Raw genomic sequence first — 23803 nt, forward strand, 5'->3', positions numbered from 1 at the left:
AGTGACCTCTCTAACTAGGGCAGATCCCTCTCTTATAATAGGCTCTCAGAGCCACATATTTCATTTTGTGGTACTTGTTCAATTTTAGATTTGTTTGGGGATGATTATGTGCTTAATTTTCTCTTCCCCTGAATGTCAAGAGTTACTCAAGGCCAGAGATCATATCTGTTTTCTGCTCATTCTTGTGTCCTCCATTGTCTAGCAAGTACTGCCACATAGTAAGTGTTTTCAATGAATGTGTAAGAAGAGATGAATGAATAAATGAATGAATCAATCAATGAATGAATGGGAGAGGGGCAGGTGGCCTAAGCTAGAAGCAGGACAGGAATTACAGGGAGAAATAAGATGGAACCATTTTTGAAGGAGTTGCTAATTAGAAGTGCTGCAGACATGGAAAGAGCAAAAAGAAAGACTATCTTCTCTTTTCTTCTATTTCCTCCTCTGTCCTTTCTCTCCATTTCTATATGCTCCTATCTAGAAATCCCTGCCCTGGACCAGCTTTGGACTAAGGAATAGGAGAGATGAAGGCAGAGTTAGAGGATCTTGGTAGTAAGAAGTCCTTGGCAGTTGTGGGTCTAAAGATGTGAGGAAAGGAAAGGGAATGAAATCTCATGCAGCAGGAGGGACAGAAGTTGCTTGGCTATCCAGCTTCTCACAGATTCATATCTTGTGCCTCAGCCTCTAATGCAGCCACTACCTTGTGGCTCTAGGACCCTCAGTAAGCTAGGGCATGGCATTGTTTCAGAATACCTATATTTCCCAGTGACCCAGTTCTCTCTTTTCTTGCCACAGAGCTCAAGAGCTCAGTCCCTTGGTAGCACTTTTCTTTGCTACATGTGTTCCTTTAAATATCTGTCTTTCTCACTGCTTGAACCAGAATCTTGGTTGAAAGATTTAAAATTCTTTAACCATCCTAAGGAATTATTATTTTTCCATGTTTTCTTAAAGCAGTCACTTAAAAATGTGTCTCCTATGCCAAAAGATATATAAATTCAGTTTGATGGAACAGGACTACAAGAAGACAATTTGTAAATACACACAAATTACTAACATGTTGTAGTTTATAATACTTCACAAAATCTATCTGCAGGATTGATTAACAGGAGTTTTATAGTACTGAGTAATCTATTGTAATATTTATAATACTTAATACAATAAGTGTGACTAAGGTTCATCCTAAAAACCCAACTGAATATTGATTTTAAATTTTGAATTTTTACTTTTAGAGATAATGGTAAATTATCTGCAAAAGTAAGAACTTTAAAATGATAATTTCCTATGTAAGAACTACACTAGTTATTTCCTGTGCTTTCTGTAGTTACACTTAAGGAACTTATGTTCATATAAAAGCAGCTGCTCTAGGTGCTAAAAACCTCAGGTAATTATAGTGGTTTTGTTAGGATTCTCTAATGATGTCCACTTCTTTTTCCCCATGGCACAAAGCTGTCGTTTGCTGACGATTCTTAGGATGGATGTCAGTGACCTTATGTATGGCATGAGAGATTTTTCCCCTATAGCATAGGCTTTGATGTCAGTGTAGCTTTTCGACAATGTCAGTGAACAAAAAGAATGAAAAAATTAAAGCCGAATATAGAGATGCCGACCCCAGGAATACATACAGAAAAATGAGTTAATATTCTGATGCTAGGCTTCAAGGCGTCCTTTGACTAAGCCTTCAGAAGATTATTTAAAATGAACCACAAAAAGCGCATTTCAAATATATCCTGGGAAATGTCTATATTCAGAATGCCAAGAAGCTGTGTCCAGACATTTTTAATTGTTTGTGTCTTCATGGTGGAGGTAAACAACTTAAGATTTTATTCTTACTCCTTGGATATCTTCACTCTATAGGAGGAAAAAGCAACTTTTGGTATATACCAACTGCTGGAACTCAGTGAATGGTTTGCATTCCTTCTCCAGAATACTTTTTGTGCCCTTCTTCATTTGTTCTATACACATACAGTAGGTGCCTGCTATGTGCCAAGCACTGGGCTGGGCTCTGGGTAACCCTGAAGTCAATAAATAAAAGTTCCTTGCTCTCAAAGACATTCAGTCTAATGAGGGATATGGTGATACACAATAACAAGGTTATATTAATCAAGTTTCTTCACCAACCATTCTCCATTTAAATTATGTAAAAAAAATTATAGCGAGATAATCAACACAGTTAAAATATCAAATAAGATCATAGAGTTTATAACAAAACTTAAAGAATATGTTAGGGCTTTAAACAAAACCACTTTCAGCTTCTTCAGCTATTTCTGCACACATTTGTGTCCACGTTTCTAAATAACAATGACTATTTTTTATTTTTAAATCTTAATTATCTACTAAATTTCTACTATGAAAGATGATGATTCTCGTAAGTACTACCTCTGACCCATACTACACTTCCCTTCTCCCACTATGTTAACAGAATTAAACAACATTGTTAATTAATTTTCAATGACTGTATTCTTCTTCTTCTTCTTTGAGACAGGGTCTTACTCTGTCACCCAGGCTGGAGTGCAGTGGTACGATCATGGCTCACTGCATCCTTGACCTCACAAGCTCAAGCGATCCTCCTACTTAAGCCTCCCGAATAGCTGGGACTACAGGCATGTGCCACCATGCCTGCCTAATGTTAATGTATTTTTTGTAGAGATAGGGTTTCACCATCTTTCCCAGGCTGGTCTCGAACTCCTGAGCTCAATCAATCCTCCTGCCTCAGCCTCCCAAAGTGCTGGGATTACAGGCGTGAGCCACTGTACCTGGCCAATTTTCAGTGACTGTATTAGTAAGCTCAATTAAGTATTATTCACAGCTAAACTACATAGTTCACTAGGATTGCTTCTTATTTTCCCTAGAGTTAAAATTGCCTAATTATTTATTTGCTTGGTTTTCTATGTACTCACCACAATTCAGTCTGTTGCAACATGGGTTGGTGCCTTCTAGCCTGCTGTACAGCTGCTGTCCTAGGACTTACCTTCACTTCTGTGAATTTCCTTAACTTTTTTACTGTTTTCTAGATACCATGTCTTCCCTTTCCTAGTTTGCTCTCCTGTTTAGGTGTAATACTTAATTTTTATGGGTTGTGTTTTTTTGTGTTCTTTTAAAGAAATCTTTATTTTTCTAGAAGTTTTATATTTTAGCAGTTAAATTTGAACATGGTCCATTTTGAGTAAATTTTTGTGCATGGGGTAAAGGGTAAATGTTCACTTTTCCTACTTGGATATGTAGTTGTTCCATCATTTGTTGAAAACATTATCCTTTCTTCCATTGAAATACTGGAACTTTTGGCTGGGCACAGTGGCTCACACCTGTAATTCTAGCATTTGGGAGGCTGAGGTAGGTGGATCACTTGAGGTTAGGAGTTCAAGACCATCCTGGCTAACATGGTGAAACCCCATCTCTATTTAAAAAAAAAAATACAAAAATTAGCTGGGTATGGTGGCACATGCGTGTAATCCCATCTACTCAGGAAGCTGAGGCAGGAGAATTGCTTGAACCTGGGAGCGGAGGTTGCAGTGAGCTGAGATTGTGCCACTGTACTCCAGCCTAGGCAATGAGCAAGCAAGACTCTGTGTCAAAAAAAAAGAAAGAAAGAAAGAAAAGAAAAGAAATGAAAAAGAAATATTGGAACTTTTGTTAAGAACCAGTTGACCATATGTGTGAGTTTACTTATAAATTGTTCTGTTTCCTTGATCTTTATGTCCATCCTGTCAATGCCACATTCTCTTGATTACTGTAACTTTAAAGTTGTGAAATCAGGTAGGGTAAGTTCTCCAAATGTTATTTTATTTTATTTATTTTATTTTATTTTTGAGATAGGATCTCACTCAGACACCCAGGCTGGAGTGCAGTGCCACAATCATGGCTCACTGCTGTTTCAGCCTCCTGGGCTTATGAAATCCTCTCACCTCAGCCTCCTGAGTAGCTGTGACCACAGGCATGTGCCACCACACCCAGCTAATTTTTAAAAAATTTTTGTAGGGATGGAGTCTTGAACTCCTGGGGAGTGATTCTCTAGCCTCAGCCTCCCAAAGTGCTAGGATTACAGATGTGAACCTCTGTACCTGGCTTTTTTTTTTTTGCTTTTTTTTTTTTGAGAAACATGGTCTCACTCTGTTGCCCAGGCTGAAGTGCAGTGGTGAGATCATGGCTCACAGTAGCCTCGACCTCCAGGGCTCATGCAATCCTCCCACCTCAGCCTTTTGAGTAGCTGGAACTACAGGCAACATGCTATCATTCCCAGCTAATTTTTTTAAAAAACATTTTTTAGAGAAGGGGTCTTGCTATGTTGCCCAGATTGGTCTGAAACTCCTGGGCTCAAGCAATCCTCCCGCCTCATTCTCCCAAGGTACTGGGATTATAGGCAGAGTTACCATGCCCATGATGGTTTCACCAAATGGTTCTTTTTACCAATGTTGCTTTGGTATTCTGGGTCCCTTTCTTATAAATTTTAGGATTGATTTGTCAATTTCTAAAAGAAAAGAATCTGAGATATTGATTGGGATTATGTTGAATGTATAGATCAATTGAGAAGGAATTAGCACTTTAAGAATACAAAGTCTTTTACCATGTATGTGTAAGGGCAGGCAGTATGAGAAATCTCTGTACTTCCCTTTCAATTTTGCTGTGAACCTAAAATTAATCTAAAGAATAAAGTCTATTAAAATAAAAAAATCAAAACCAGAAAAAAAGAATGCAGTCTGCTAATACATGAAAATGGTACCTCTCTCCATTTATGTAGATCTTCTTTAATTTCTTCCAACATTTTGTGTTTTAATTATACAGCTCTTGCACATATTTTAAAAAATGCACCCCTAAGTATTTTATGTATCTTGATGAAGTTATAAATGCCATTTAAAAATTTTTCATTTCAAGTTGTTCATTGCTAGTAAATGGAAATGCAGTTACGTTTTGCATATTGACCTTGCTAAATTCACTCCATAAGTTCTAATAGCTTTTTGCGGATTTCTCATCCTTTTATTCGTGCCCTATCACATAGTCTGCAAATAAAGAATATTTTGCTTCTTCCTTTTAAAGTAATGCCATTTGTTTCATTTTTTAGTCTTATTGCACTAGCTAAGACTTCTAGTGTAAGGCTGAATAAATATAGTATAGCAAACATCCTTCCTTTATTCTTAATCTTAGGGAAAGCATTCAGGCTTTTATCATTAAGTATGTTGTTAAGTAGATTTTATATACATGCCTGTTATCAGGTTAAGTTACTTTCTATTTACAGTTTGTCGATAATTTTTAAAACAATAAATGGTGCTGACTACAATGCATTTTGTGCATCAATTGAGACGATTATATAATATTTCTCCTTTATTCTGTTTGGTAAATTATATAAGCCTCACCTGGTCATTGTGTGTTATCTTTTTATATATTGCTGGATTTGATTTGCTAATATTTTAGTAGGGATTTTTGCTTCTCTGTTCATGGGGTATATTGCTCTATAGTGTTCTAGTAATATTGCTGGTTTGATAAGATGAGTTGGGAAGTAGTCCCTGTTTCTCTGTTTTCTTTCTTCTTTTCTTTCTTTCTGAGACAGGGTCTCACTTTGTTTCCCTCTGCTGGCTGGAGTGCAGTGGTGTGATGTCAGCTCACTGCAGCCTCTACTTCCCAGGTTCATGTGATCCTCCCATCTCAGCCTCCTGAGTAGCTGTGACTATAGATGGGCACCACCATACCTAGCTAATTTTTTTTTTTTTGAGACGGAGTCTCACTCTGTCACCCAGGCTGGAGTACAGTGGCATGATCTTGGCTCACTGCAAACTCTGCCTCCTGGGTTCAAGTGATTCTTCTGCCTCAGCCTCCCAAGCCGCTGGGACCACAGGCACATGCCACCATGCCCAGCTAATTTTTATATTTTTAGTAGAGACAGGGTTTCACCATGTTGGCCAGGATGGTCTTGATCTCCTGACCTCATGATCCACCTGGCCTCCCAAAGTGCTGGGATTACAGGCATGAGCCACCATGCCCAGCCTTAATTTGCATTTATTTTTCTTGCTGCTTGAAGTACAAGATTAGAGCATTGTTTTAATTTTTCTTCGTCTTAAATTTATTGTCATTATTGTTTGCATTTTTCCCTCATTCTTGTTGTCACTTTATATATTTTTTTCTTTTCTACTATAAGTGTTCAAAACCATAACTTTCCCTCTAAGCACTAATTTACTATATCTCACAAATTTTCAAATGTTTTGTTTTCATCTTCCTTCCAATCAAGTATTTTCTAATTTTCTTTGTGATTTGTATGGATTTTGTTTTATTTCATATGGATTATCATTGATAATTCTGTTTTTTTGAGACAGGGTCTCACTCCATTGCCCAGGCTGGAGTGCAGTGTTGTGATCTCAGTCACTGCAGCCTCCACCTTTGGGGCTCAAGCAATCCTCACAACTCAGCCTCCCAAGTAGCTGGAACTACAGGCGCACACCACCATGCCTGGCTAATTTTTGTATTTTTAGTGGAGACAGGGTTTCACCATGTTGCCCAGGCTGGTCTCGAACTCTGGGGCTTAAAAAATCCACCTGCCTCAGCCTCCCAAAGTGTTGGTAATACGGGCATGAGCCACTGCATCTAGCTCTTGATATTCTAACTCCTATTATAAGGTGGAATGTTCTATAGGAGTAAATTAGATCAAATTGGTTGGTTATACCTACCTTTTATATCATTACTGGTTTACTATCCATTGGTTCTATCAACCAATGAGAGACAAATGTTGAAATCTCTGTTATAATAATGGAATTGTCCATTTCTCCTTTTACTTCTGTGAATTTTTACTTCATGTAGTTTGTAATTCTAAAGAGCATAAATTTGAGGCTTGTTATGTTTTCTTGAAGAATTGGCCCCTTTAATTTTTATAAATTTTCTTTATATACCTCTGGTAATATTTCTTGTCCTAGAATCTATTTTCTTACATTAATATAGCCATCTCATTTTTCATATTATTTGTGTTTTCAATATATACTTTTCATAATTTTATTTTTAACTCATATATCTTTATATATAAAGTGTGTTTCTTCCAGAGAGTATCATTTGATTTTTTTTTAAAGCATAAATAAGACCCAAGCTGGTCTTGAACTCCTGGGCTCAAGTGATCCTCCCACCTTGGCCTCCTAAAGTGCTGACATTACAGGCGTCACCATGCCCAGTTAAGATTGGATTTAAAAAAAAAAAAATCCAGTCCTACTATCTCTGCCTTTTACTTGAACATTTAAACTAGTTATATTAACATAATTAATATTAATATATAATTATTGATATTGGCTGAGTTTAAGACTACTATCTTGCTGTCTTCTCCATTCTTTATTCTCTTTTTCTTTTCTTGTCCCCCACTTTTTTTTGGCATTTGAGTTTCTCTTCATTATTGGCTTATTAGTTGTAAACATCTTTGACTATATTTTAGTGGTTGCTTAGGGTTTAAAACAATCATTTTAAAATATGTACAGGCTACTGTCAAATAGCATGGTACTACTTCACATATAATGTAAGAACTCTGCAACAATATACTACAATTTTCTCCATTCTTGTCATTTGTGCTCTTGTTACTGTATATTTTACTTTTACATGTCATAAACCCCATGATATATGGTTACTATTTATTTTGCCTTCATTTTTTTGCATGTGTGGTTGCACATATCAGTGGTCCCAGCTATACTGAGGCTGTCGCAGGAAGTTCGCTTTAGCCCAGGAAATTGAGGCTGCAGTGAGCTGTGATCACACTACTGCACTACAGACCGGCCAACACAGTTAAGACCCTGTCTTAAAAAAAAATTCTCTCAGGTTTTATTTTTCTTGATTTTGCCTTCATTTTTTTGAAGAATGGTTTCACTGGATATGTAATTCTAAGCTGACAAGGGTGTTTTTCTCTTAGGATTTTAAAGATATTTCATAATCTTCTGGCTTGCACTGCTTTTGACAAGAAGCTTATAATAATTACTATCTTTCTATGTACATAAAATGTCTTTTAAATGTGTTTTTCTTCTGGTAGCTTTTAAGATATTATTATTATTATTTTTTATACAAAGTTTTGCTTTTGTCACCCAGGCTGGAGTGCAATGGCGCAATCTTGGCTCACTGCAACCTCTGCCTCTCAGGTTCAAGCTATTCTCCTGCCTCAGCCTCCTGAGTAGTTGGGACTATAGGAATGTGCCACTATACCTGGCTAATTTTGTATTTTTAGTAGAGACAGGGTTTCACCATGTAGGCCAGGCTAGTCACAAACAACTCCTGATCTCAGGTCATCCACTCGCCTTGGCATCCCAAAGTGCTGGGATTACAGGTGTGAGCCACTGCATCTGGCTGCTTTTAAGATATTCTTATCATTTTTTTTTTTAAGCAATTTTGCTGTAGTGTACCTTAGTGTAATTTTCTTTGGGATTTTCCTGTTTGGGTTTTGCTGAGCTTCATAGATCAAGGGTTAAAATTTTCATCAAATTTAGCAATTTTGGGGCCACTTTTTTGTTGTTGTTCTGTTTGGTTTGTTTTGAGATAGGGGCTCACTCTTTTACCCTCATTTTTGTTTGTTTGGTTTTGTTTTCCAGTTGTTTTTCTTTCCATGCTTTACTTTGGATAGTTCTAATGGTATGTTTTTAAGTACACTGTCTTTTCTTGTATAATGGCTAATCTACTTTTAATCCTATCCAATGAATTTTTTATTTTAGAAATATTTTTAGCCAGGTGCAATGGCTCATGTCTGTAATCCCAGCACTTAGAGAGGCTGAAGCTGCAGTGTGCCAAGATTGTACCATTGCACTCCAGCCTGGGCAACAAGAGCGAAACTCCGTCTCAAAAAAAAAAAAAAAAATATATATATATATATATTTTATATATGTAATATAAATGTATATAAATATATTATATATAATACATATAAAAATATTTAATATTTAATAAATAAATATACAATATTATATAACGTATATAAACACAAGAACACAAAATCAAACACCACATGTTCTCACTCATAGGCGGGTGTTGAAGAAGGAGAACACATGGACACAGGGAGGGGAGCACTATACATGGGGGTCTGTTGTGGGGGAGTGGGGGGGACAGCGGGGGGGTGGGGAATTGGGGAGGGATAGCATGGGGAGAAATGCCAGATATGGGTGAAGGGGAGGAAGGCAGCAAATCACACTGCCACGTATGCACCTATGCAACAACCTTGCATGTTTTGCACATGTACCCCAAAACCTAAAATGCAATTAAAAAAAAAAAAAAAAAAAAAATTTAATATTTAATAAATAAATATACAATATTATATAACGTATATAAATAAATACATTATTATATATTATATATCACATATATAATATATTCATTTATTATATATAATATATTTATTTAATTTATTTATATGTATTTATTTATATTATATGATATATAAATAAATATATAAATATATAAAAATATATTTATATAATATATATAATAAATGAATATATTATATATATATTAGCTCTAGAAGTTATGTTTTCCCACACTTTCCATTTGTCCTCCCTTTCTGTTCATGATTTCTTTTTTTTTTTTTGAGACGGAGTTTCGCTCTTGATACCCAGGCTGGAGTGCAATGGCGCGATCTCGGCTCACCGCAACCTCCGCCTCCTGGGTTCAGGCAATTCTCCTGCCTCAGCCTCCTGAGTAGCTGGGATTACAGGCACGCGCCACCGTGCCCAGCTAATTTTTTGTATTAGTAGAGACGGGGTTTCACTATGTTGACCAGGATGGTCTCGATCTCTTGACCTCGTGATCCACCCGCCTCGGCCTCCCAAAGTGCTGGGATTACAGGCTTGAGCCACCGCGCCCGGCCCTCATGATTTCTTTAAAGTACAGAGTATATTTATAATTGTTTAAAAACAAAGTCCTGGGTGGGTGTGGTGGTTCAGCCTGTAATCCCAGCACTTTGGGAGGCTGAGGTGGGTGGATCACCTGAGGTCAGGAGTTTGAGACCAGCCTGGTCCACATGGTGAAACCTCATCTCTTAAAAAAAAAGAGAAAAAAGAAAAAAAAGTCTCATCTCTTAATTTTATCCTTCATGTCATTTCTGGTTATTTTTTTTCTTGACTGATTTTTCTCTGGTTATGATTTACATGTTTTTTTGTTTTTTTTTTTTTCACAAGACTGCCTCTGAAAGCAACATTTTTATGGTTCTTGTTTGCTGTTCCCCTCCCTGCAGTGTTGTCAATATTCATCCTGTTGTTTTTTCTCTTAGGGACAACAGGCCTGTGCTGCCTATTGTCCAAGGTCTGAAAAAGTTGTTTCACATATTTTGTCTAGGTTTCTCTTTGTTTTTATGGAGGGCAATTCTGGTCCTGGTTATTACATCATGGCCCATTAGATTATCTTAAGATATAATTAAAAAATATATTTCTCCATTTTCCCCCTATTTCTATGGTCCAAATGTATCCCCAAAGTTATATGTTGAAACTTCTCCTGCTTCATTCTTCCTGGACGTATGTTGAAACTTAATTGCCATTGCAATAGTATTAAGAGGTTGGCCTTTAGGAAGTGACTAATTTACGAGGGCAGAGTATTCATGAATGGATGAGAACCTTATAAAAAGGTGATTTTGCTCCTTTCATCCCTCTGCTGTATGAGGACACATCCCTTCTGGATGACCCAAGGCTCCATTCTGGAAGCAGAGAACAGCCTTTGCCAGAAACCAAACCTTTGGTGCTTTAATCCTAGACTTCCCAGGCTCCAGAACTTTGAGAAGTAGGTTTCTGCTGATAAATTACTCAGTCTCAAGTATTTTGTTAACAGCAGCACAAATGGACTGAGATACCTATTCTCTGATTCTGGTACTCTTATTAGTCATATATTGGGTCTTCTGAGTTAATTCTTTTAAGTTTCTTTTTTGCTTGCTTATATTCCATTCTTTTTGTTTGTTCTTTCTGGGAGACTGTCAACTTTATCATTTAAACTTATATTGAATATTTCATTTCCTCATCCCATTTTTAATTTTTAAGTGTTCTGTTCATATTTCTTTTAAAAAATAGAATCTTGCCTTTATTTCAAGGTTATGGAATCCTTTTCATTTCTCTTCGGAAATTATAGTGTGATTTTAAAGGATTATTTTCCTGTTTCCACATGATTTATTTTTTCAGAATTCTTTTTGTTTCTGTTTCTCTCTCTTTCATTTTAGAGGCTTTCAGAGGTCTCCTAATCCTGAGCTGCCTGTTTATTCATGAAAGTGAATGAGAGCTTTCTGTGCGAGGGTAAGGCTTATGGACTGTCTCACTGTGGGGCAACTGGGCAGGCAGCTGGCATTTTCCCTCTGAAACCCTTAAACGTCAGGATTGGGAGATGTTTTCTCTTGAGCTAGTCAGTTTCCCTAAAGGAACGAATTCACCAACTCTTGTGCAATGTTTTAAGGTCATGTAGACAGGGTTTTAAGAATAGAGCCTACTTGTATGCATGAGACAGGAGAGAAATATTGGCTCTCTAATATTTCAGTGCTTAGTCTTTAATGAAATCCACCCACTTTTTTTTTTTTTGGCATTACCATTTGCTGTGGTTTTTGATCCACAGACTCTCTGGTTCAACTTCATCACAAATTAAACTTGTCCCCTGTAACTTTGTTAATCAGGTATTCTATCCAGGTGTTCTTTAAACTCGTTTTCCCTCATGTTAACCATTCAACATCATTCAGTGCAAACGGCCACTCCCTCTTTCTTGAAACTCCTTTTTCTCTTCTTCTACCTCACTGACTCCTGATGGAGTCGTCTAACTGATCTCTAAATACTGGAGTGTTTTTGTGATTGGTCTTGGCCTCATTTTTTTCTCTATCTCTATTGTCTTTCACCCCATGCCATGGCTCTTAAATATCATGTAAATGCTGTTGACTCCCAAACTTTCCAATCTTACTTCTCCCTTAAACTCCAGATGCTTACATGACATGTTCATTTCAATATCCAATAGGCATTTCACCAGGTGGAATTATTCTATTTCTTCTTTATAAAGGCTACCACGGTCTTCCCAGTTCCTCACACAAAATTTAGGAGTCATACTGATTCCTTCCCCTCCTTTATGCCTACATCCTGCTCATCAAGTTATATGAATTCTACTTTAAAATATAACTCATTATTCCCAAACCCACCCACTCCTCTTCATCGCTAAGCAACCATCTTCTCTTAACTTCTGCAGTAGTCTCCCAGCTGATCTCTTTGCTGTCATTCTTGAAACTCATTCTTCATATAGCAGTAGAGAAATCTTTTTTTTTTTTAAATATTCCTTCAGTTGACAGAGGAGGGGAATAAAAAGAAAATGATCCTTTCAGCGGGTTTTTATTGCACTTAGAATAAGGTAAAAACTTGTGATCATATCCTACAAGGACCTTTACGATCTGGCCTCTGTGTCTTCCTTTCTAATCTCATATTGTGTACTGTTGCCTCTTCATTCACTCAACAGTGTATTTATTGAGCACCTACAATGTATCAGAAACTGAGCTAGGCACTGGGAACCATACTACAGTGTTCCTTGGACACTCAAGCTTTCTTTGGCCTCAGAGTTCTTGCATCTGCTTTACCTAGTGCCTGGTATGTTCTTTCCCCAGCTCTTTGCATATCTTCTTTCTCATCCTTCAATTATCAGTGTAAATGTCATTTCTTCAGAGGCCTTTCATAATAACCTGATCTAAAACATCCACTGACTCCTTTTTTTTGGTTATCTTATTTAATTCCTTCATAGCACTTTTCACAATCTTCTCTGCTTAGGTTTCTTTCTTTCTTTTCTTTTTTTTTTTTTTGTTCTCTTGAGATCTGAAGGTTTCGTTCTTTCTTTCTCTCTTTTTCTCTCTTCTCTCTCTCTTTTTCTCTTTCCTTCCCTCCTTCCTTCCTTCCTTCCCTCTTTCTTTCTTCTCTCTTTCTTTCATCTTTGAGACAGGGTCTCACTCTGTTATCCAGGATGGAGTACAGTGGACAGATGACAGTTCACTGCAGTCTTGTACTTTGGGGCAAGTTATCCGGTCCTGGGCTTAACTCACCTCAGCCTCCTGAGTACCTGGGACTACAGGCGCATGTCATCATGCCCGGCTAATTTCTTTTTTAAATTTTTTGTAGAAGAAAGGTCTTCCTTTGTTCTCCAGGCTGGTGTTGAATTCAAGCAATCCTCTCCTGCCTCGGTCTCCCAAAGTGCAGTGATTACAGGCATGAGCCACCACACCCGGCCTTGCTTATGTATTTTCATACCATTTCCTCCCTTGTCCCTCTGTAATGTAATCTCCCTGAAGGTACAGGCTGTTTTTTTTCTTCCTAGTTTCACCATGTTGGCTAGGCTGGTCTCAAACTCCTGACCTCAAGTGATCTGCCCACCTCAGCCTCCCAAAGTGTTAGGATTACAGGTGTGAGCCATCATGCCCGGCCGAGGGTAGAGACTTTGTCTTATTTATCATAGTATCTCCAGTATTTAAGATGTGTTTTTCCAAGGCCCTAGAACAGTGCCTGGCACATGGAGTATAATATAGTAGTTCCCTCCCACCCCCTTATTCAGTTGCCCAAAGTCAACTGTGGCCCAAAAATATTTAATGTAAAATCCCAGAAAAAAATAATTTGTAATTTTTAAAATGGATGCTCTTTTTTCACTCTGTTGCCCAGGCTGGAGTGCAGTGGCACAATCCTGGCTTACTGCAACCTCTGTCTCCAGGTTCAAGCAATTCTCCTGCCTCAGCCTTCTGAGTAGCTGGGATTACAGGTATGTACCACCACTTCTAGCAAATGTTTGTATAGGGTTTCGCTATGTCAGCCAGGCTGATTTTGAATTCCTGGCCTCAAGTGATCTGCCCACCTCGACCTCCCAAAGTGCTGGTATTACAGGTGTCAGCCACCAAGCCTAGCTGAGTACAATGGATGTTGTTCTCAGTATCATGATGAAATCTTGCACTGGCCTGTTTGTCCTGCCCAAGGCCATGAATTATTTTTTGTCCAGCATTTCCATGCTATACATGCTACTTAGTAACCAACTGGGTGATCAGATCTACTGTGTCACTATTGCAGTGCTTGTATTCAAGCAACCCTTATTTCACTTGCCCCAAAGTGCAAGAGTAGTGATGCTGACATGTTATTGTAATTGTTCCTTTTTTTTCTTTCTTCCTTTTTTTCTTTTTTTGAAATAGAGTCTCGCTCTTTCACCCAGGCTGGAGTGTAGTGGCACGATCTTGACTCACTTCAACCTCTGCCTCCCTGGTTCAAGCAATTCACCTGCCTCATCCTCCCGAGTAGCTAGGACTACAGGCACATGCATACAAAAAATACGTAATTTTTTTGTATTTTTAGTAGAGATAGGGTTTCACCATGTTAGCCAGGATGTCTCGATCTCCTGATTACATGTCTGTAATCCCAGCTACTCGGGAGGCTGAGGCAGGAGAACTGCTTGCATCTGGGAGGCAGAGGTTTCAGTGAGCCAAGATCACACCACTACACTCTAGCCTGGGCAACAGAGTGAGACTCTGTTTCAAAAAATAAAATAAAATGTAAAATATATTTAAATTCAGAATTTATCCCATGAACGTCTTACTTTTTCATATTGTAAGTTGAAACAATTAATTGAGTCATGCTTCCTAAGGCCTTCTTATTTTAAACATCCATCCTGATTATTCAGTAGCATTTTGGATATTTTGAGTAATTCATTTGTGCTAGAATACATATATTTATTTTCATAATTATCTATTGCTTATAGCAGCTATGGGATGAGCCAAGTAATGGATCTGAATTTGGAAACAAGGTCAATATAACATTTTTAGGGTCACCAAATGACTGTCTGGAAGTAGTTCTGAAAACAAAAGCTGCTTTTTGGAGAAAGAAGCTCATTCTTCTTCCTGTGGTTCATATGTCAAGAAATTACACCACAGCTCATTCCATTGCCAAACCAGAAACTTTGAGGTCATAGCATTGGCTCAACCCATAGATGACTGTTTCAAGGAAGACTTCTGCAGCCTCCGGCTGAGTTAGGGCTACCATAATACTTATAAAAAGTATTATGGTAATACTGTGGCACTGTGGCTCACGCCTGTTATCCCAGCACTTTGGGAGGCCGAGGAGGGTGGATCACAAGGTCAGGAGATTGAGACCATCCTGGTTAACATGGTGAAACCCCATCTTCTACTAAAAATACAAAAAAGGAACCAGGCATGGTGGCACATGCCTGTAGTCCTAGCTACTTGGGAGGCTGAGGCAGGAGAATCGCTTGAACCCAGGAGGCAGAGATGGCAGTGAGCCGAGATCGTACCACTGCACTCCAGCCTGGGCAACAGAGCAAGACTCCATCTCAAAACAAACAAACAAACAAAAAAAAACAGTATCATGTTGTAGTCTCATTACTGGTTGAGTATAGGTTTCTCGAAGATGAAGACCATATATTCCTTTTGTTCTACACTGAGTAGTACAGAGCTTGACAAATATGTAGGTGGCCAATACATATTTGAATAAATAAATAATTGAATGAATATGGCATTATATGATATAACATGACATTAGTATAGCTGGCACAAATTAGAGTAAGTTCAATCAGAACAGTTTCAAGTAATTCCCCAAAAGGAAGTAGCCAAGAGAGAGTTCAGGTCTAGTCACAGTTACTAGAAACTCATTCATTGGGAAATCAGTCTTAAGGGGCAAGAAATCTAGTCTTTTCCTTCTCTAGAAGGAAAAGTTTAATGGGAAAATAATGCAAAGAAGAGATACTTCCCTTCTCAGGAATTTTTATTCTGTTGGTGAGGGATAGAGGCATTGGAGTATGAAGGAGAAAACCAAATAAGAGGACAGAATTATGGAAATAAATACATTAAGAAGTATTCATTAGCTAATTTTAGAACAAATCCAGAGTAGCTTTTAATGTGATATATTTATTTTGTAGCTATTTCAAAACACATATTTTTCAATCACAATTTCATGTAACTATCTTAAAATTAATTTTTCTTTATACTACCTTCACATGCAGAAGTTGGTTGTCAACAGCTATGAGCTGATTAAGATTCTCCAGTATTTCTAAGTCTTTAATGTCATCAATATTATTACTGCTGATATTCAATATAGAGAGGGATTTCTGTAAGAAAAATAACCAAGTTAGCATTAGTAAATAGTCTAAATACTGTATATGGCAACCAGAAATCCTACTCCTTGAAAATTAGCAAATAGTCTAAATACCATATATAGGAACCAGAAATACTAATCCCAGAAAAGTTTAAGCTTGATCAGTTTAGGTTATTTTGTTCTTTAGGCAAGAACATCAAAAGCCATGAAATTCTTTTTGTTGCATTTTATTTTTCAGATGGAAGTTTCAGAATCATAATATGTCATATAACTTACTCTTTCTCCCTATAATTCCTCCATAAGTCATATTTTCCTTTTCCAAGATACAAAATAAATTTATAGAATAAAGAAGCCAAGAATCAAAAAGCAAAGAAAGAAAAAGATGCACCAACAAATGAATGATACAATATAGAAAAAATGCTTACTGTAGCTTTAGCAAATTATCATTTTGTGCTAAATACTAAGATTTGTACTTACATAGGGGCTGGGTGCGGTGGCTCACACCTGTAATCTCAGCACTTTAGGAGGTGAGGCGGATGGATCACTTGAGGTCAGGAGTTTGAGACCAGCCTGGCCAACGTGGCAAAACCCTGTCTCTACTAAAAACAAAAAATATTAGCCAGGCATGGTGCTGTGCACCTGTAGTCCCAGCTACTTGGGAGGCTGAGGCAGGAGAATTGCTTGAATCTCAGAGACGGAGATTGCAGTGAGCAGAGATCATGCCTGGATGACAGAGCAAAACTCTGTCTCTAAAAAGATTTGTACTTCCATAGGAAGAAACAGTTTTTATCTTTGTTTTGCTAAATAGGAAACATACCAAGAATAAAATAATATCTGGTTTTTATTTTTCTCTCTACCTGTCCTTATGGTTTTTTTTTGACAATCCATATGTTCAGAAACTAGTTAAAATAATAATTAGCTAATTAACAGGAATTTCAGTGTTGATGTAACACTAAATCAAAGTCATCTTATGAGGCTTAGCAATATCTACCAAGATGGAGTCAACCATTGCTTCATGGCCTTTTGGCTGAGATCAAGTGTAGTATCTGTTTTTATTAGTTTAAGTTTAAAAAAAAAAAAAAAAGATGGAGTCATCCATCATGCACAGCCAACATTTAGAAAAAATATTTCCTGATACTAAAGTATTGGGGGAACTACTTCTTAATTTTTATAAATCTGGGTCAAAATCCATCCACTATCCTCTATTTCTGGGCCCTCTAAAATAAAACTGATGAATCTGGGCATGATGGCTGATGCCTGTAATCCCAGCACTTTGGGAGGCCGAGGTGGCAGATCACTTGAGGTCAGGAGTTTGAGATTCACCTGGCCAACATGGTGAAACCCCATCTCTACTAAAAATACAAAAATTAGCCAGGCGTGGTGGCATGTGCCTGTAGTCTCAGCTACTTGGGAGGCTGAGGCAGGAGAATTGCTTGAACCCGGGAAGCGGAGGTTGCAGTGAGCCAAGATTGTGCCACTGCACTCCAGCCTGGGCGACAGAGCAAGACTCCATCTCAAAACTAAATAAATAAATAAAATAAAACTGATGAAATCTGTAAGACAACTACCATGCCCCATTTATGTCTCCTGCCCCAGATTTGAAGTTAGCCTATCCCAAGTCTCTTGTTTTGAGGATTAGCAGGAGCCTAAGTGGCACCCTCTGGCTTCTCAATTTATTGTAGCACCTCCATCCAATGTAACTGGTTGTCAGGTGACACAGTTGGAGCCCCAACCCCAGGGCTCCCAGGCCTACACAGTTCTGATGAGGTAGAGCTGTATGTAGTGCAACCTACAATCAAATCAGGATCCTGGGAGGAAACAACTTATTATTACAATGGCTCTCTACTAGATTGTTTAAAAGTTTCCAAATAATTGCACATTCCTCTTCCCTTAGGCTTTTTCCTAAAATTTAAAATGTTGAGCCATGAGAATCACCAAGGTCCACATTATGAATGAATGAACATCTGTACTAAAACTTCAGTTAACATATCTTTTAACTTTCTTCTTTTCATCCGTCCAGTTACCCAAAGAGGCAGATTTTATTATCCCACTTTATAAATGCTGAGTCTCTGAGATTGCACATGAGAAAATCAGCTTCAGTCCTCAGATAAGCTCTGAGCTGGCCATATAAACATGCAGAGTATGTACAATGTCCAAATATACCTTCGCTGTATTCCTGTTTCATTGTAACTTGTTAATCACTATTATTCCTCGTCAAAATATTCAAATGTGAACTTACTGCCAGAGAATGAAGAGTTCCTGGATCAAACAGAAGCTTTTCCCCAAGGGGAAGCCTCTGACTCTCAACATGAAGCTCTCTTAGTTCTCCTAATCCTTCTAAACCTTCTATGACAGCAATGTAATTGCCTCCCAGATACCTGTAAAACATAGACATAGTTCTAAATAGACATTCTGGGAATGTCATGGTCTTTATTAAACATGTCAAAAGTGTAATAACAAAACCATCAAGCTGAACAAAATTATAAATGTAGACTATTATGTTTATATTGAATCTATGAAAGGTTGGTTTATTTAAATGAGAACAAATTATATTCTTATACTTAATTTAGTCTAAAAATGTGTTTTTTGCTTTTTAAAAAAGTGAGCAAATTGTAATAGTTATTAAACTACCTACCAAGGTTCTTTATATATCACCTAACATATGAAGAGCCCTGGTAGATAGTTTGATAATAACCATTTCTGGGTTGTAGGTTTAAAAAATGAAGATTTCATGGCTTGGCACAGTGGCTCACACCTGTAATTCCAGCACTTTGGGAGCTCAGGAGTTCAAGACCAGTCTGACAACATAGGGAGATCCCATCTCAAAAGAAAGAAAAAGAAAGAAAGAAGGAAGGGAGGAAGGAAGGAAGGAAGGAAGGAAGGAAGGAAGGCAGGCAGGCAGGCAGGCCAGTCATGATGGTGCATGCTTGTGGGAAGATCACTTGGACCTGGGATGTCAAGGCTGTGGTGAGTCATGATCGTACCACTGCACTCCAGCCTGGGTGACAGAGTGAGACTCTGTCTCAAACCAAGAGATAAAAATAAAAATGAAGATATCTGGGTCTAACCCCTGGAGAGTCTAATTTGGATATGTAGGTTGGAACCCAGTGCTCTCCATTTTTAATAAGCATTCACCAGCCAACTCCTGTGTCTCCATTCTGAGGCCTTTAGCCCATTCTTTGAGGAGCATGGTAGTTATTCCAATCTGGGGAGATTGGATCCACCGATCTTCATTGCCTAATTATAATCATTATAGGCATGATCCACCATGCCCAGCTCACCAGTTACATTCCATTATATAATTGGAAGCCATCTAGATATTCAATACCTTTTTACAATCAAGTTTACATCAATAGGATCAATTATATGACCAGATGGTATGAGATGTGTGATTCTGAAAGGCACATAACTCATCTGGGTTCCGTGGAAATTTCTTTCATCAGTTGAGCCTACATGGGGATGTTTTAGATATCCCTATTAGCCCTAAAACAACCACTCCCTAGAATGAAAAGTATATCAGGCTTAATAAAACACAAATTATTAAGCATTATATGTGTGAAACAATTTACTTCTTGTTAATAATAGTACAAGAGAATAAAAACTGAGGTCTGTTCCACAAAACCCATGTGGGAATCGTATGGGTTTTTTCAGATGAGTATGAAATCATATCGATTTCATATTCAATTTACTTTTGGAATTTAATGCAAAAAATGGAAATGCCTGCATGCAAAAAAATTTAAGTACTATAATCATGAAAAACAGATACATTATTAAAAAATAAAAGCACTTACAGTTTTTCCAGTTTCTTTAATGACCTGAGATTCTCTATACATGAAATACAATTGTTTTGTAGGTATAAGTGGGTCAGATTTGTGGCATAATTCAGGTTAGTGATTTGACTAATACAGTTATCATATAAATATAAAACACTAAGATTTTTGCAAAGAGAGAGGTCTTCCTAAAAGGGAAACAAAAACATGTCAAATGTAATTTCTCCTGAAAACTTAAAAGTTAGTTTTTAAGAAAAATTTTCAGTTGATCATTCTGCAAATTTCCCTAAAGTTAATATAAAAGAACAGTATTTCTCTGTTCTTAGCACAGTTAAAACAAGACTAGAATGATTATGAAAGAAATTCTAGACTAGATTGATTACAAAATAAATTCTGTGATTTTTTCTTTTCTTTTTTTTTTTTTAAGAAATTCTGTAATTATATCAATAAAATTGTAATTGTTAAGATTTTCCCAGTGCAAGCAATTTTCCCTGGAAGCAATCAGCCTCCTCTGGAAGTTGAAGCAAATTATTGTCTCAACATTATAAATAGGGTTTAATATTTATTTAGGATTGGAAGTCAACTACTATGGTTTATAATATTGAAAATTGGAAGTCATCTAGATATTCAAGAACCATAGATTAATTTTTTAAAAACTATGATAATGATATCTAAAGGAATACTGTAGAACCATTAAATATCTTTTGTTTCTTCAGTAATAACTAATACATAATTAAGTAAAATTCATAATATATAATTAAGTGAAAATAGTACATTCAGTATGACCCACTATTGTAAAATTATATGAGTAAAAGACTGAAAAGATATTACCTAAATGTTAAAAGTGATTGTGTCTGAATAGGATTACATTCTTTCTTTTTATATGTATTTTATATGACTAAGAACACCAGTTACTTTTTTTTTTTTTTTGAAACAAGGTCTCACCCAGGCTGGTCTTGAACTCTGGGCTCAAGTGATCCTAGTGCCCCAGCCTCTTAAATACCTGGGATTACAGGCATGATCCACCATGTCCAGCTACCAGTTACTTTTGAGATAAGAAAATAATTAAAGGGATTTTTAAAAAGGCTGTCATTTTTTTGTGTCATAACAGAATCAGCCTAGAGTAAATAGGCAAGCGATAAAGTGAAGTTCTGCTCAAAAATTTCTCAGCCTTCATTAAGTTAACATCTTTTAAAATACAGCTATGTGTTGGAAACTGTAAGTTTAGAAGTTATTCTCACTTTAGAGTGAATTACTTTAACCAATTTGCCTTCCTCCTAACAAAGATCATCCACCCTGGAGGAGCATTGATTGATGTGAGGACAGAGTATGGAATGGGGACTTTACTGGGTGGTCTCCAGAGAAAGTAGTCTTATATATGATGAGGTAGAGCATTCTGGGCAACAAAAGAGAAATATGAGGTTTGGGCAAAGGAATTCATGGGAAGAAGGAGCACCAGGAAATCAGAAAGGTATCTAGAATGGGAGCTGGGTTGGGTCCCTACAAAAAAATCAGGCATTTAATTGATTATTTTGCCTGGGGCTTCAGTATTTCTTTCATTTGTTCAATAAATATTTATTAAGCACATAATGTGAGTCAGGCATTGTAATGGATGAGGGATTTAGAGTGATTTGAATTTCTGCCCTCAGGTAGCTCCTGTGTTTCCAAGAAAATTTATCTCACTTGTACTCTAGCATTTATTGTAAACAACAGATACCAACACAAATGACTTAAGAGTTGTTGCAGCCTTTAAAGTTTCCCAGATTATAGCCAGGAATTACCTTAGTGCTGAGAAAATGTAGTTTCAGATTATATCCAGATAAACATAAACTTGTCTGATATAATTGACCCAGTGTAACATATATTTACATGACCAGTTAAATTATACACAAAAAAGATTTCACTGTTAAACTTTTTTTTTCTTGTGTGAATTTTTTTTTTTTTTTTTTTTTTTTGAGACGGAGTTTCGCTCTTGATACCCAGGCTGGAGTGAAATGGCGCGATCTTGGCTCACCGCAACCTCCGCCTCCTGGGTTCAGGCAATTCTCCTGCCTCAGCCTCCTGAGTAGCTGGGATTACAGGCACGCGCCACCATGCCCAGCTAATTTTTTTGTATTAGTAGAGACGGGGTTTCACCATGTTGACCAGGATGGTCTCGATCTCTTGACCTCGTGATCCACCCGCCTCGGCCTCCCAAAGTGCTGGGATTACAGGCTTGAGCCACCGCGCCCGGCCTCTTGTGTGAATTTTAATTTTTATTTCCATAGTTTTGGGGGTACAGATGGTTTTTGGTTACGTGGATAAGTTCTTATTTTTTGAGACTGAGTCTCACTTTGTTGCCCAGGCTGAATTACAGGCATGAGCCACCACGGTTAGCCAGGATAAGTTTTTTAGTGGTGAGTTCTGAGATTTTAGTGCACCCTTCAACTGAGCAGTATACACTGTACCCAGTATGTAGTCTTTATCCCTCACCCGCCCTCCCAGTCTTCTATCACTGTTAAACTTTTGAAATATAGCACTCACATAGTTGCTTCTTAACATTTTGGTATGTTTAAAAAATGTATATTTCAAGGTTTTACAATAATACCAAAGTAATTATTATCTATGAAATTATTTTCCAACATACAGTTTCAAATCTAGTTTGCGACACTGTTCAGTGTTGTAGAACATATACATATATTTAATTTATATATTTAAAAATCACGTTATATTTTATAGATTTAATTTTAACAAATTTAGTATCACAAGTAGAAAGTTAAAATAAAAACACAATATAAAGCTTACTGATAAAAATAATAAAGGCCAAGTGCAATGGCTCACACCTGTAATCCTAGCACTTTGGGAGGTCAAGCAGGCGGATCACTTCTTGAGCTCAGGAGTTTGAGCTCAAGAACTCAACATGGTGAACCTGGGCAACATGATAAAACCCCACCTCTACTAAACATACAAAAATTAGCTGGGCATGGTGGCACATGCCTGTAATCCCAGCTACTGGGGAAGCTGAGGCACAAGAATCGCTTGACCTGGGAGTCGGAGGTTGCAGTGAGCTTGGATCATACCACTGTACTCCAGCCTAGGCAACAGAGTGAGATTCTGTCTCAAAAAAAAAAGTTAATAAGAATAATGAAAATACAGTTAATATATTAGGTATGCCCCCAAACCAATTCCAAAACTTTACATTATTAATTATATATAAATGGAAAATAATTTCAAAGTTCTTACAATTGAATCTATATTTTTGTCTGAAAAATTTATATGAGTTATTTTCTTCAGGCACTGTGAAATAGTTTCTTCTTTTCGGGGTTTAAGGTTGCTGTTTTTGGCAATTAGATCCAAGGTCAGTCGAACCATAATTTCTTTATAAATCAAACTCTCAGCAAAAGCTCTGTTTTGATACCATGTCAAGAAGTAAGTTTAGGTATTATTTCCAACTTTCTAAAGATTAAAGAAAAAAGGAGCATTATGATATAGCAATTTAAGGAAAAGTTATTCTTACATTTTAAATAATTCCCTTATATGAAACTATTTGATAAGCTAGTTTATAGACATTTTTAGAGCCACTGTGGTATTTTCTAAGTTTATTGACTTAACTCTTCATAAAAAGATTTAAAGCATCAAAACTAATTAAATACATGATACTCATTCACTTTTACTTTTAAATCTTTTCCTCTTCCTAAGTAGTATTTGAATCATAGCAAGTTATCTTTTTTATTTCTTTTTTCTTTTTTGAGACAGAATTTCGCTCGTCGCCAGGCTGGAGTGCAATGGCCTGATCTCAGCTCAATGCAACCTCCAACTCCCAGGTTCAAGCTATTTTCCTGCCTCAGCCACCCAAGTAGCTGGGATTACAGACACCCACCACCACACCCAGCTAATTTTTACATTTTTAGTAGAGACAGGTTTTCACCATGTTGGCCAGACTGGTCTTGAACTCCTGACCACAGGTGATCCACCTGCCTCAGCCTCCCAAAGTGCTGGGACTACAGGTGTGAGCCACCACGCCCGGCCTCTTTTTTCTTT

At 37.2% G+C, this 23803-nt stretch overlaps 1 protein-coding gene and 1 pseudogene across 3 annotated transcripts in view; one reads left to right on the forward strand and one right to left on the reverse strand.

The window, feature by feature from the left end:
- PPP1R42 (protein phosphatase 1 regulatory subunit 42) overlaps positions 1-23803 on the reverse strand; it is a 64335-nt gene that overhangs the window by 32414 nt on the left and 8118 nt on the right. For 2 of the 3 annotated variants that reach the window (XM_064384117.1, XM_021669509.2), the window contains exons 2-5: positions 23006-23218; positions 19805-19971; positions 18253-18391; positions 15910-16026 (exon numbers count right to left, since the gene is read on the reverse strand). In XM_064384117.1, coding sequence (XP_064240187.1) covers positions 15910-16026; positions 18253-18391; positions 19805-19971; positions 23006-23134 — 552 coding nt within the window. In that variant the 5' untranslated portion in view covers positions 23135-23218. Of the gene's footprint in view, positions 1-15909; positions 16027-18252; positions 18392-19804; positions 19972-23005; positions 23496-23803 lie in introns of those variants that run through there. The other variant, XM_064384118.1, reaches the window with a different exon arrangement.
- On the forward strand, positions 17021-17113 carry LOC135278209 (U2 spliceosomal RNA; annotated as a pseudogene).

Source organism: Aotus nancymaae, unplaced genomic scaffold, assembly GCF_030222135.1.
Source record: "Aotus nancymaae isolate 86718 unplaced genomic scaffold, 86718_ANA_hifiasm-v0.15.2.pri h1tg000036l, whole genome shotgun sequence".
Taxonomy (NCBI): Eukaryota; Metazoa; Chordata; class Mammalia; order Primates; family Aotidae; genus Aotus; species Aotus nancymaae.